General features: G+C 39.2%; 4 protein-coding genes and 2 non-coding genes across 7 annotated transcripts; 2 read left to right on the top strand and 4 right to left on the bottom strand.

Annotated features, from left to right (window-relative positions):
- Nucleotides 1–327: 327 nt before the first annotated feature.
- Nucleotides 328–2,928, bottom strand: F32B5.2 (Glycoprotein). Its single transcript, NM_058625.3, has 7 exons — nt 2,747–2,928; nt 2,647–2,702; nt 1,998–2,286; nt 1,400–1,493; nt 1,240–1,351; nt 569–776; nt 328–515 (listed from the first exon to the last, which is right to left on the bottom strand). The coding sequence occupies exons 1-7, from the start codon at nt 2,885–2,887 to the stop codon at nt 372–374; spliced, it is 1,044 nt and encodes a 347-aa protein (NP_491026.2). The 5' UTR covers nt 2,888–2,928; the 3' UTR covers nt 328–371.
- On the top strand, nt 1,615–1,763 carry F32B5.10. Its single transcript, NR_049991.1, has one exon. It is a non-coding gene; the product is annotated as an Unclassified non-coding RNA F32B5.10 (non-coding RNA).
- Nucleotides 2,929–6,242: 3,314 nt separating the features above from the next.
- F32B5.3 (Methyltransf_11 domain-containing protein) lies at nt 6,243–7,570 on the bottom strand (the record flags this gene model as incomplete). The annotated part of the gene is made up of 6 exons (NM_058624.3): nt 6,243–6,600; nt 6,644–6,975; nt 7,036–7,152; nt 7,199–7,285; nt 7,334–7,454; nt 7,503–7,570. 6 exons carry the CDS (start codon nt 7,568–7,570, stop codon nt 6,243–6,245), a joined length of 1,083 nt encoding a protein of 360 aa, NP_491025.3.
- A 357-nt stretch (nt 7,571–7,927) lies between these two features.
- msrp-1 (Anther-specific protein BCP1-like) lies at nt 7,928–8,218 on the bottom strand (the record flags this gene model as incomplete). The annotated part of the gene is made up of 1 exon (NM_058623.6): nt 7,928–8,218. The coding sequence occupies one exon, from the start codon at nt 8,216–8,218 to the stop codon at nt 7,928–7,930; it is 291 nt and encodes a 96-aa protein (NP_491024.1).
- Nucleotides 8,219–10,897: 2,679 nt separating this feature from the next.
- Nucleotides 10,898–13,687, top strand: cpz-1 (Cathepsin Z-1; the record flags this gene model as incomplete). 2 transcript variants are annotated; one of them, NM_058622.7, is made up of 5 exons in its annotated part: nt 10,898–11,057; nt 11,117–11,241; nt 12,354–12,377; nt 12,434–12,637; nt 13,208–13,687. In NM_058622.7, the coding sequence occupies 5 exons, from the start codon at nt 10,912–10,914 to the stop codon at nt 13,627–13,629; spliced, it is 921 nt and encodes a 306-aa protein (NP_491023.2). The 2 variants fall into 2 exon arrangements, with proteins under 2 accessions (NP_491023.2, NP_001364831.1); NM_001377810.2 differs by lacking the exons at nt 10,898–11,057; nt 11,117–11,241; nt 12,354–12,377 and having other exon boundaries at nt 12,547–12,637; nt 13,208–13,629.
- On the bottom strand, nt 11,258–11,380 carry F32B5.9. Its single transcript, NR_003382.1, has one exon. It is a non-coding gene; the product is annotated as a small nuclear RNA F32B5.9 (small nuclear RNA).
- Nucleotides 13,688–14,148: the final 461 nt, after the last annotated feature.

Below are 14,148 nucleotides of genomic sequence, written 5' to 3'. Positions count from 1 at the left end.
CAAAATTTTTTTCTCAAGCTTTTGAATTTAAATACGTGAGAAGCTTGTTTTTATTTTTGCGCTGGATCGATGCACCCTATTTTGTGCGCAAAGATCAAAAGTTATTCTGGTGGGTCTCGCCACGATCTTTGGAGAATTGGTGGTAAACTTTCAGACTGTTCAGTGGCTTAGGCTTCGGCTTCGGCTAGGCCTAGACTATACTATTACCTACCTTACCTATCCTTAAACTTGCCTTTTTGGATAATTTCAAGGTCAGCACAATGATAACGACGTGTCTAGACACTTGTTTCCTCAAAACCTTCCAAATCCCCAGGACAAAAGAAATGGTTAAACTTTCGATTTTTTATTGCATTTCAAAAACTAGAACCTATTCAAAAACAGACAAAAAGTAAAAGAACAAAAAGACAAAGAAAAGATGATTTATCGGAGGAGACGGAAACCAGAACAAATGGACAATCGAGAGCATCGACTACTTTGGAGCACACGTAGTGACGGGATACAGCTGGGTTCAGGAGCTGGAAATTAATTTTTTTGTATAGAAAAATGATTTTTTTACAAAACCCTTTACCTGTGCACAAATCTCATGATCCCCTGGTATTCTTTTCAACGGAACATTCATCTCCTTCCACCCTTCAACTCCGAATGTTCCAATATGATCGGAATGGATTTTTGTGGATCCTTCGAAGATTCTATAACTTAAGCTGACACTATTCGATGAATATGTCCAATCATCTGCAAATCGGATCAGAAGCTCGGTGGAGTCACATCCATTCAGTCTGGAAATAAAGAATTATCTCTTTTTGAACTGTAGGCCATGTCAAAATTTTTGTTTTTCTATAGAAGGCTTATAGGCTTAGGCTTGAGCTTAGACTTAGGCTTAGGTTTAGGCTTAGGCTTAGTCTTAAGCTTTGGCTTAGGCTCAGGCTCAGGATCAGGCTTAGGCTTAGAAGGTAAATATATTAAAACCACAAGGTCTGGGTATGCTTTGAGTAGGCTTCGATGCACTTAGAAATTCTTATTTATGTGCCTACAAGGCAGGCGAAAAAGAAAAAGAAACCTAGGTTGCCTTCAAAGTAAGATGACATTCTTAAAGGCAGGCGGGTAGAAATTTGTTGCCTGCTTGGAAGCTTGTGTTCAGAGCAAGAGCTACAAATTTTACTGCTTTTTATAAAGCCTTTAATACGATTTATGTGAATATCCAAATTTCGTATTCCCATTTTTTTTTCTAAATTCACCCACCTCGATTCAATTTTCAGTAATCGTTTCAGCCAAACATGTTCTGATCCATTTCTCCTCATTTCTTCGCTCATCTTGACTATAAAGTTCTGAGTATCATTTGCCCAATACGTGCCTGAAAATTGGAGCTGCTGATTTTTCACAAAAATATGAAACAACTGACCATACTCTCCATTTCTGAACGTCTCGTATCGAATTGTGGATTTCCATTCAATTTGGTACCATTCATTTGATGTAAATTTGCATGCCACGTATTCCTGCAAAAAAGTTTAGATTGGGTTGAAGAAATTTTGAAACTTTTTGAAAAATAATTTATTTTTTTACCATTTCGACCAAAAAAAATTCCAAAATGTTTTATCACCTCAAAAACTCAATAAAGTTAAATCGGAAAAGCGGCAGATTTGCAACTTGCCGGATTTAAACATTTTCGGCAAATCGGGAAACCGGCAACTTGGCGGAATTAAAAATTTCCGGCAAATCGGCGAATCGGCAAAATTGCCGGAAATGAAAGTTTCCTGCAAAACGGCAAATCGGCTAATTGGCAATTTGCCGAAAATTAAAATTTCCGGTAAATCGCCATATTGCCGGAATTGAAATTTTCCGCTAAATCGGCAAACCGGCAGATTACCGGAAAAAAAATTTCCGGCAAATTAGCAATTTGCGGAAAATTAAATTTTCCGCCAAATCAGCAAACCGGCAATTTTGCCGATTTCATATGGGAAAAGACTTTAGATGACTTCTAAAAAAAAACCCAAGCCTACCGGATACACCGTTGGCACATTAACAATCGGACATTCTTGATTTGTCGAGTTGAACTCAATCCTCTTCTGATGCTCGATTCCCATATTCATTCCCTGTGACAATTTAAATAAATGCCTTGAGATCGATGATTGGCAAGTCTCGTAACCTCCAAGATCTGGAGATATTCGATATTCAGTTTGGTATCCTTTAAAAGTTAGTCTGCAAGAGTTCGCCGTGGCCAACTGCCTCCAGGATATTGAAACGCGACTTTGAAGAGAGGTGGTTGATTGGAGATCCCGGATTTCTTCACTGAAAATATGGTGTGAATTAGTAAGAAGAAGTTTTAGGATGCAAAACTAAGCGTACCTGCCTCACGCCTACACACGTACCTATTGCAAACCTGGCTGTGAACGAATAAAAAACTTTTGATTGGAATAAATTGTGACCGAAACATTTTTTTTTCAAAAAATGCCAGATTTTCCTCCAAAAAAGTAAAAATCAAAAAAGTTTTATACGAGTTTTGAATTTGAATATTAAGTTGAACCTACAAAAATTATAAAAAAATTAAAATTTTTCCAAAACTTTAACTGAAAATTTAGCAAAATCTAAAAATTTCTGGAATGTTTAATTATGGTATTTTGACATGTATAAAGGTATAAAACCGCTCACCGTATTCCCTTATCCGACCTCAGAGTGACACAAAATTGTACCGGGTAGGAGAAGAACTGAAATTTCGAATTTTTATCAAGTTTTTCAAAAAAAATCTCACATTCATATTGGCATGTGAATAGGTAGGAATATGGGAGCACAGGTAGACAGATACATCCTTCACAACTTCAGAATTGATGAGTCTCGCCGAGCTCAAGTAGGCCAGGGAGCCGGTAAAGATCAGGAATCGGATGGGAATCATGTTTTTTTAGCTAGACGGCTTCATAGTTAGGAGGGGTGTCTGGAAAAATTCAACGATCAATGCAAATCAAAAACTCCGCTTCAAAGGGTGTGAGAAAAATGGTGCAGCTTCTGCTGACAGCCGGAGCCGTCGAGCAGCAGCAGCAGCAACAACGAACAAATGAATAAATGCAATTAAGAAGTGGACGTAGTGTATATATACACACAAATAGGGAGGGGGATATATGTCTTAGAAGAAGACAATGTGCTTCCATCAGTGAGAAGATACGCGGGGGCCATGTTTGGTGTAATTCGGTTATTGGGTGAAATGTTGCGGCGGCGTGGCGAAAAAGTTGCGCAACGAGGTCTTGTATACGTTTTTGAGCTGACCGCAACGTCAATTAGGAGTCGAAACAGGGGAGATGGTATGGGGGAGGGGAAGGGGACTAGGAGGGAAGATTCCTAGGCCACTTGTGACGTCAAACCTCTTCCATTTGTAGGTTTGGATTTAAAGAGCACTTGTATTTAACGGCCATATCTTTGCGGCTATGTTTTTTGTCGCAGCTTCTCCTGGCCGAAGGAATCCTGATGTGGCCGTGCAAGACTGTCGGTTACTTGTGACGTCCATTAGTAGGTTCGGATTTAAAGAGCACTTGCGACGTGGAACCTTCCAGGAATCACGGCCTGATATGGCCGTGCAGACTTGACAGTCCCTTGTGACGTCACGCCTTGTCACCAGGCGAAGGTGTATGTCAGTGTGAGAGTTCTAGGCCACAGTTTCGAAAGTTATGATTATTTTGATCGAGGCGGATGGAGGCTACTTTCCACAGAACCGTACCCTTGCGAAGTCAAATATAGTCCACACATCCCATCAGTTTTATACTTTGAGTGGGTGTGTGAGATTTCTAGGCCACCAATGACGTCACTTCTTCGCCACATGCAAGGATGCCCTCCATTCTGGAATTCTGGAAAAATGAAGTTTTCTAGGCCACAGGTGACGCCAAATCTTGTCCACAATGCGAGGAAATACACCACATATGTTTTCACATTCAGAGTGGCCGAGTTGGATTTTTAGGCCACTGATGACGTCACATCTAGTCCATAAAAAGCGAGGTTATAGCCTATAAGGTTTTAAAGTTCAGTGGCCGAGTGAGATTTCTAGGCCTCAAATGACTTCCGCACCCCATGTGTTTTTCCATTTTGAGTGGCCGAGTTGGATTTTTTTAATCCACTGATGACGTGATACCTAGTCCACCAGCCAATGAATCACATCTTAGTTTTTTGAGTAACCGTGTGAGATTTCTAGGCCAATAGCTTCCCAATAGTGGCCGCAGGGATTTTTAGGCCAGCAGTGAGGCCACTCTTCTGCGAGCTTAATGTCGGCTAGCCGCCAAAGGAAAAACTCGTCCACTTAGCAGATCTATCGCGGGAAGCTCGTAGACAAGGGGTGTGACAAAACTGAACGACTGAAGACGGAACACGTTAATCGAATTTCTAGACTCCCCGGGGGATTTCGAAAAACAAAAAAAAACGATTCTGAGGTGCGAGAAAAAGCTTGGGAAAAATTGAATTAAACGGAATTTGTACTTTTCTAGCAAAATTGACCAAAAAGTAGGGAAAGTAGAGGGAAAGAAGCTGACCTCCTTCCCCATCTGCCAGGGCATTCGTCGCTATCATAGAAAGCGATCAGTATGGGGAGTGGAAGGAGAGTCACCGGAAGCGAAAGAGCAACGAGACGATTCTCTGACACAACTTCTTTTGATTGACCCCAAGGATGGGTGGCAGAGGATGTATAAACGCATTCCAATGTTCAACAAAAGCTTCTGGGGGGGGGGGGGGGCATTGGAATTGCGCTTGCAGCAACCGACACCTCCCAGGCCGCCCACAAGGTGTCGGCCGCTATAGCTATTCAACATTTGAGCAGCAGACACCTTACTGGCCAGGTGCTAAAAGTTCAAGACGGGAGGTGTCGGTCGCTTAAGTTGTTAAGTAGGAGTTAAAAAGAACGCACAACCGACACCTTGCTGGATTTTTTGAGACGTGACCCGGGAGGTGTTTGCCGCTTTTTTCAGATATTCCGATTTGGCAATCATGAGATATAATTTTTTGACAAAGCCCTGCTGTACATCATCTTTTTTAAAATTATATTTATATTTAAATTGAACAATTTACGAGCCAATGACGTCACTAGTGGTTTAGAAATTTAAGCTTTGAAATAATAAAATCCAAATTAAAGCAGATATACTGAACATAGTCTCAAAAGTCAAATAAGAAAACGGGACAAATTGTTCTCATCAACAAGTGCACTGACCCTTTCAACTCATTAACATGCTTGTTAATCCCCTCCCCTCAATCGAATTTGTGACATATTGTCAAGAAGCAGGGTGGCCTCTGCCGCAACACATAGAAAAAAAGAAGAAAAAAACGATTGTATAAAATGAGTAGTAATTAGTAAAGAAGAAGGGTGTGAAAACTGGTATACTAGTGAACTGGGAAAAGTATGCATTCTTGATGAACTTGTCATACTTCTGGATGTGGGAAAACCCAAGCCGTCGGCCGTGGACAAAAAGAAAAGGGAATGGGACACACACACACTACAATTTGTTATCTTTCTTTTAAAAAACGAATTTGGAATCCCTTGAGCTCAGCCTTTCTGTGAAAAATACCAGAATATGCCAATAAAAGTATAATAGCTTGTACGGAAGTATTTTTTTTAAATTGATAAAAATATATAAAAGCTGATTTTTTCAAAAATTCAAAAGTATGGGAAAATCATATGAAATCATTCTTTTTTATTTCATAAAACTGTTCAGCATAGTCAAAAATACCAGAATATGCCAATCAAAGTATAATAGCTTGTACGGAAGTATTTTTTTAAAAATTGATAATATATATAAAAGCTGATTTTTTCAAAAATTCAAAAGTATGGGAAAATCATATGAAGTCATTCTTTTTTATTTCATAAAACTCTTCAGCATAGTCAAAAACAAAAGAATATGTCAATCAAAGTATAATAGCTTGTACGGAAGTTTTTTTTTTTAATTGATAAAAAATATTTAAAAGCTGATTTTTTCAAAAATTCAATAGTCCTGGAAAATCATATGGCTACAGGGATTTTTGAACTCAGCGAATACAAAACTTTTTGAAATTTAGTTTTTAAATTCTAAAAGAACACAAAATTTGCAACAAAATGGCTACGGGGATTTTTAAAAAAGTTAGTTTGAAGCCAGATATTAATTTTAAAAAATTGGAAAATCTTTTAATTTTGCACATAAATGTTCGGTTCCAATCAATTCGTACATTCTACAATAAAATGAATCACAAGAAGTTTTAAAAAGGAATTGACTATTCTAAAAGCAACCAAACAATAATTTAATTTAAATCTTCCTCAAAACAAGAGTGTTCTGAACCAATCCAAACAGGGGTGCTGCATGAAGCCGCTCAGATGTGAGATCATTTGGTTGTTCAGAGTCTCCAGAGAATGTATCGATCCATTCGAATCCATACATCATCATTGCAAGACGGATTGAGCCGTAGATTCTATGAGCATTAAATTGAATAGCATCAGTGCCCAATGGGAACCCGATAAACAGCAGACCTCCTGGCTTCAAGACACACTTGATTTTCAGCATCTCCCTGATATCACCGATAGGATCCATTGGGTCACCGTATCTACCTAATCCAGAATGCTCGATAGATGAGAAGGAAGCGGCAAAATCAAATTTTCCGGCGTATCTAAACAATTTCTATTGATCGTGGTAAAAAAAGTTCACTCAACTGATGCCAGTTCGTAACAAAATCGATTGGGAGAATTGCAGACATCCGGTTCTTGAACTCTTCTTGAATGGTTAGATTGTTATATTCAACTGTCAGCACCTTTGATACACCACTCCGAAGAGCAGACACTTCAACCCAAGGCTGCATACTTCCAATCACAACTCCGCTCATGTTATCTAGTCTGTGAGCTTGCATAGCATCAAACATGGATACTCCATCTTTACCATATGCTAGACCACCCAGTTGTTGTCTTGGCATCTTGATTAACTCGGAAAGTTTATCCCAATTTCTCGGTCTTTCACCTTCTTTTGAGTTTTTGTCGTTTTTGTAAAACTGAAAATTTTCAAATTAAAAAAATAACCAAATTAAAAAATAACGAAAAATAATAATTACCGATCCTAAAGCGGTGTAATTGTAGAGAGTGAACTCTTCCAACCGGTCTGCTGGAATTGTATCAACTGGAATATCCGGCTGTGGCAGCTTGAAAATTCTCTTCCATTCTGAGAAGACCTAAATAATATCCATAATTAGAAAGCTCGCGGCAATATCCATTGACGTTGTCACATGTTGGCTCGTGTGTCATTTTCAGCGTTGGGACCGGGTACGTCGGACGGATTATCTCATAGCCAAACTTTTGGAAAACCTGCAAAGTTAACCAGGTTACTTGAAATTTGAAAACGAATCAGCAAACATTTTCATTCAACTCCTCCATTGAAACATAACCCTTGTGAGTTTTAACTTTGTAGTCTGCCAAATTTGCATGTGAACTTAAATCCTTCCAACCGGGAGCAAGATCTACGTTTGGCTTTAACCTTTAAATATATGGAATTGAAATTGTTAAAGTTTAATAGACAACTTACAAAACTCCAATCATAATGAAAAACACGATGATGAGGAGAAGCGGGAAGACGCGAGAAGGGCACAGCATACTTGGGTCGATTCTTGACGGAGTACTGATAATTCTATGATTTGATTATTTTGAAATCCTATTTCACGTCCTTCCACGATAATTTGAAGTTTTTTCTACTCACGTTGGGTTTGAAAATTATTCAATAACGTGGTAGTCGATTATCAACTCTGGTACCGTACTTGGTTAAGATTGTCTTTTCTGGCAGTTCTGACCAAATTTCGTGTATACTTCATTAGTCACCACTTCAACTTTTGCAAGTTGATTGAGGCCTTTCATTAACTGTTAAAACAATACAAACAATACATTTCATTTTCAAAATCTTCATTTACAGTTTCCTAGGCCAGCCATCAAGGCTTCAAGAAGTGATAAGAATGCTCAGAGGAGATGGGCAACTCCAAAAACGGCGATTGCTCCAATGATGGTCACTGCAGCAGTAGAACTCTTCGCTGTGGTGGCTTCGGCTTCGGCGCCAGATCCTTCTGGAGCAGCTGGAGCATCTGATCCAGATCCCGGTGTAGCATCAGCGGGAGCATCCGTTGCATTGTTTTTGGCATTATCCGCTTCAGCTGCTTCTGGATCCGTAAGAGCTTCCTCGGCGACTTCCTGAGCCACAAACATGGCGAGAAGGGACAACACAACCAGAACTGTAGTTGTTTGACGGATCATAACTCTTCGTGTTCGATGTTTGATTGAAGACTGATTTTGTTATAATTTCCACCCTTATTTATACCGATGATTTTATCTATGCCCTAGATCTAATTGGAATAGTGGTACACGTTCATAAGAAATTCAAATTGAATTTTTAAAAAATTAATTTTTTTTCAATATCGTCAAGTTGTCAATTTCCAACTTGTAATTTTTTCTGAAGTTTGAATAAATGCTTTCTACAACTAATTACATAGTAATGAATAGACGGAGAAGAACATTTTGATCAATTTTGGTGCTGCGAAAATCATTGGGAGCCGAGATATGGCCTCTGAAGCAAATAAGAACGTTCCAGGACAATCCCAGGCATTCCACGTGTTTTCAAGTGTTATATTTATTTTTTAAATGTGAAAGTGAAACCACCTGATTATTTTGGTGTGAAGTTATTTACAAAATAAATTCATTAACTACGAAGAAAACCCCGAATTTACAGAAATTTGTCAAAAATCAGAGGGGGTGCTATAGAAGTTGGACGGCCATTTTCAGATATTTTGACCTAATTTCCGTGATTTTTGAGATATCATGATAAAAATTGGGGAGCATAGGTTTTTCAACATTTGCTATCGAACTGCACTAACACTTTTCCAAAAAATATTTTGAAAAGCTCCAAACGGCCGAATTGGAGGGGGGTGCTATAGAAGTTGGACGCACTGTATAATGCTGAATGCTGAATGGTAACGAATTTTTCCTGCTTTTTTTCTGCAACAATTGGAAGTTTGAATACAAATACTACAATTTAAAACAATTTCCCCATTGACGATACTCCTTCTTTCAATAGAAAATTAGTAGATTTTCCAAACTTTAAAAATTGATATCTGGCTTAAAATAAAAGTTTTCGAAAATCCCCGTAGCCATTTTGTTGCAAATTTTGTGTTCTTTCAGATTTTAAAAATCAAATTCAAAAAATTTTCGTATCCGCTGAGGTGAAGCTGAAAAAGTGAATTTTCAGTCATACCTTTTAGAACACAATTTAAAAGGAAAGAAATCGACCATTTATTGTATGAAAAATTAGTAGATTTGGGGTTAGATACCAAAGGAACCGAATTTTTATTCGTATTTTAAAAGGCTGTTCAAGCTTCCGGCCACGCCGCAAATTATGCCAAATTTCCTCAACTTTCCCAAATTCTAATATTCTATTAATTCACGAAGAGCAGGTTTTAAAAGTTTTATAATCTATAAAACTTTTTTTTTTTTTGCTTTCACCAGAACCCTCTATTCATAAACCTTATTATTTTATTTTAGGTGTCCTGGACCGTCCAAGTAGGCCGTTTTAAGCCGGACCGATGAGTCAATTTCGTCTCGAGCAATGCAATGCTGAACATCACAAGTTGTTGTATTTCCCGGAATGTGTGAGTCGCAAACTCGCAGTTTTTCAATTTGTTCCAAGAACTTCTGTTCCAGATGCTCCTCCCGGGGCCCTATAACCACACCGATCAAATGTGAAGCATTTATGAGAAAAATCAATTAATTTCTTTTTTTCCATTTTTTTTCAAATAAATATTTTTGTCAGCGCTCTCTGTGTCCGTCACGTGAGGTGGTACATTACTGTTATCAGTAAAATAATGATGTTGTGGTCATTAACTAGGTCATTACAGATAAGAATTGATGTTTATTTTAGAGTTTGGTGACAGAACTTTTGAATAGTCTGGAAATGAAACTTGCGGGTTTTGTGAGCTTGTAGCGCCTCAAATAACTAAGATCGTGACGAGACCCAAAGTACCGTAATACCGTGTGCCTTTAAACTGTCGTCCGACCCTTCACGAGTTCATAATATTAGAATGTTGTGGCATGGAGGAAAGCTGTGCCCGCGCTCCCCGTGGCGCAGCAGGTAGCACGCCCACCACCGAGTCTTACATCCAGGGTTCGATCCCCGCCGTTTGCGAAACCCCACGAAATGAGTTATTTGCTCCTTTGATGTTTGAATTCAAACATTTCTCTGAAAACTGACGGGTCAGCGGAGATAGCGGGCAATAAATTTGATGGTCAGCTTCTCAAATTGAACAGGAAATTTAAGAATTGAAAAGAGCAAAGTGCAAAATATTTTTTGTGGGGCTCTTGGATCTTGGACCCAGAAACTCTTTAAAAAAGCGCGCGGACACTTTGCAAAAAGTGGGCGTGGTCTTAAATTTAGAAACTAATGAGATCGCGTATTATTTTTTAGTCAACTTAAAATTTTTTTAAATAGGATCCGCCCACTTTTTGAAAAATGAGCGCGCATATTTTTTTTGGTTTTTTTTTGTTTTTTTTTTACAAAAAATTCAAATTGTCCGGTTTTTTTTTTCAGTTAAACTCTTAACTTAAACCTCAGTTGCTGTGATTTGAAAAAAAAATTAAAAATAGACTCCGCCCCCTTTTTGCAATGTGAGCGCGCGCTTTTGCTTTTTTGTAAATTTTCAAAAATCTACAGTAACCACAGGACTTTGAACGTTCACGAATGCTGGGAAATCAGATTTTTTCCAAAAAGAAAAGGGAATTGTTCAAATCGACCTTTCTTTTTTTCTCCTTCCGTCAATCAAGTGGAATGTCACCAGCAGACACAAAACGTCGATTATCTTTTTTTTCTTGTTATCAACCTCAAGTCACCTGATAAGAAACTGACCCTGTTATTCTCCTCCCATCTTGTGTCAGTCGACACTCTTCTGCTCCGGCGAGAGATGCGAACTTTTGTGCTCCTTCTTGCACTTTGTGCGATTTGTATTCTAGCTTCTTCGGCTTATGGCAAGGTTCGGAAGTATTCCAACCGCAATCGCTATAACCTGAAGGGATGCTACAAGCAAACTGGAAGAGTCTTTGAGCATAAGTAAGTTTTTCAATTTTTTTTTTTGAAAAGTCCGGAGTTATCAAGCTTACAAATTTCAGACGTTACGATAGAATCTACGAGACTGAAGACTTCGACTCGGAGGATCTGCCAAAAACTTGGGACTGGAGAGACGCTAATGGCATCAACTATGCATCTGCTGACCGTAACCAACATATTCCACAATGTAAGCTGAATATTTTTGCCTTGCTCTTTCGAGAAGGCTCCAAAAATTCTAAGTAATACTCAATGTATGCTCCTTTGCACGGAAATCTTTAGTAAAAGGCGAAAGATTTTCACGGTTAAATGCAGAGGAACCAGAGTTGTGAGAAGAAGGGGAGAGGGGAGGTGGTCTATTGTGGCGGTAGACATCATGCGGGTTCCGCCGCACACTGTGAATTGCGTGTGGGAGGGTGGAGTCTTGGTCGATTTAGTCGAAATTTGAAGTTTTTATTGTTTAAAAAAAACTTTTTCTGCATTTTTAAAAGTAATTTTCAATAAAAAACACACATTCTTCAGGTATCGTCATTAAAATTCTATGAGGAAAATTTGTATTACAAGAACTCAAAAAAAGCGTATTGCACAACATATTTGACGCGCAAATTATCTCGTAGCGAAAACTACAGTAATTCTTTAAATGCCTACTGTAGGCCGATTTACGGGATCTCGATTTTCTCCATTTAATTTAGTTTTCCTTCATTATTGTGTATTATTTTAATTTTTTAAACGATTAATCAATTATTCCCGTAAATCGACACAAGCACTACAGTAGTCATGTTTTCGCTACGAGATATTTTGCGCGTCAAATATGTTGCGCAATACGCATTCTCAGAATTGTGTGCTCCCGTAATGGATTTAGTCAAATTTCTGCTTTTTTTACGTGGAAATGTCGAAATTTTTGAATTTAAATCGGTTTTTCAGACATTTATTAGTGATTTCTAGCCAAAAACTGCAAAAAACTGAACATTTTGGGTCTCAAATTGAATTTCTCTGCACATGGGACATTATATATTTCACGCGCAAATTTCGAAGATTCCCAGCAGTACACGGGGTTCTGGCCTTCCTCATTGCGTTTTTCGCGCTCCATTGGCAGGACGGACAGCGCGTGAGAAAGTCGTGTACTCCACACGGACAAATTCATTTAGTTTTACAACTCAAATCGAGCCGCGACGCGACACGCAACGCGCCTTAAATCTACCCCAGACATGGCCGAGCCAAAATGGCCTAATTCGGCAAACTCTTACATTTTAAAATGTGAGAAAGTTTGACTTTAAAAAAATTTATATTTTAAAATTTCAGATTGCGGCTCATGCTGGGCATTCGGTAAGTGTCATCTTCCTGCCACTTTCGTACAAATCAATCAATTTTTTGAATTTCAGGAGCCACCAGCGCACTAGCTGATCGTATCAATATCAAGCGAAAGAACGCGTGGCCACAAGCCTATCTGTCAGTTCAAGAAGTTATCGATTGCTCCGGTGCGGGAACTTGTGTGATGGGCGGAGAGCCGGGCGGTGTCTACAAGTATGCTCACGAGCACGGAATTCCACACGAGACATGCAATAACTACCAGGCGAGAGACGGAAGTAAGTGTGTGTGTGTGTGTGTGTGTGTGTGTGTGTGTGTGTGTGTGTGTGTGTGTGTGTGTGTGTGTGTGTGCTGTTTTGAGGGTGGGGGACCAAACTACGAAAATGCTAAATTTCATGACGTTTTTGCGGATTTTTTTGTTGGAAAAGTGCAAAGTTTTTCGGTTGAACAGACTAGTGCAAGAATTTAGAATTTCCAAGCTTCGCATGATTTCTGTGGAAAGCTGCAAAAATGGCGCAACTGGTAACGCATTTGCCTCCCATGCGCCCCTTTCCAAGTTCGACCCCCCCCAACGCTGGGCGCCCGGAACAGGTTATGCGCCAAGTGGTGCCAGAGTGTCCCTGATCTTTGAGAATTGCGGAAATTTAGACGCGTCGAAAGTTCCCGCATTTATTGTAGATCAGGCCGTTAAGACACAGCCTAACTAATTTCGCATGGGTTAAGAACGTGCTGACGTCAAAATTTTTGGGAGAAAAATTCCCACGTTTTTTGTAGATCAAACCGTGATGGGACAGCCTGACTCCACGTGCTTCTCAAAATTCGGTAACAATCAAAAACTAATTTTCCAGAATGCGACCCCTACAACCGTTGTGGCTCCTGCTGGCCCGGCGAGTGCTTCTCCATCAAAAACTACACCCTCTACAAGGTCTCCGAGTACGGAACCGTCCATGGCTACGAGAAGATGAAGGCCGAGATCTACCACAAGGGACCAATTGCCTGCGGAATCGCTGCCACCAAAGCCTTCGAGACCTATGCAGGAGGTATCTACAAGGAGGTCACTGATGAGGATATCGATCATATTATTTCGGTGCATGGATGGGGTGTAGATCATGAGTCTGGAGTTGAATATTGGATTGGAAGAAACTCGTGGGGAGAGCCATGGGGAGAGCACGGATGGTTCAAGATTGTTACCTCGCAGTATAAGAATGCTGGAAGCAAGTATAACTTGAAGATTGAGGAGGATTGTGTTTGGGCTGATCCGATTGTTTAAGCTTATGATTTTGCTTTATTATTTGTGAATATTGGACAATAAATTTTATAATTTTGTTATCAAAACTACAAAAATAGCAACCAAAAATTACTATTTGTCATTCAGGAATAGGATAAGTTTATTATTTACCTCGGCAATTGCCGTTCGCCGCACAGTAAAGGCACTTGACCCCGCTACAAGAGTTAATGGGATCACATGTCCAAATAAAACATCGTTGGTTTCTATCAGTTGTTGCAAACATACCATTGTATTTTTAAGGTTTTCGTATATAATTAGTTTCGCAAACTTCTAAAACTAGGTTTTTGGGGATGCGCGGATAATCTTTGTTTCTCGGAAATTTGAAAAAAAAAACGGCAAATTTCCGCCTTGCCAAATTTGCCGAAAATTTCATATTCTGCAAATCGTCGTTCCCTGAAAATCTATAATTTTTTAAAGATTTAATACATTTACATCCGGGGTGTGCGGCAAATTTGCCGAATTTGCCGAATTTGCCGAGCACAGAAGATTTCAAAAATGTGG

The sequence above is a fragment of the Caenorhabditis elegans genome, chromosome I (assembly GCF_000002985.6).
Source record: "Caenorhabditis elegans chromosome I".
Classification (NCBI taxonomy): Eukaryota; Metazoa; Nematoda; class Chromadorea; order Rhabditida; family Rhabditidae; genus Caenorhabditis; species Caenorhabditis elegans.
Note: the sequence above shows the minus strand (reverse complement) of the source record. Positions and strands in the feature narration are given on the sequence as shown.

Bases quoted from the DNA above. Each gene is read 5' to 3' on its own strand.
- F32B5.2 (NM_058625.3), bottom strand. From the start codon at position 2,887: ATGATTCCCATCCGATTCCTGATCTTTACCGGCTCCCTGGCCTACTTG. The intron at 2,287-2,646 runs GTGAGCGGTTTT...CCATATTTTCAG, and splicing joins AGGTCGGATAAGGGAATACG to TGAAGAAATCCGGGATCTCC. The intron at 1,352-1,399 runs GTCAGTTGTTTC...TCCAATTTTCAG, and splicing joins GTTCAGAAATGGAGAGTATG to GCACGTATTGGGCAAATGAT.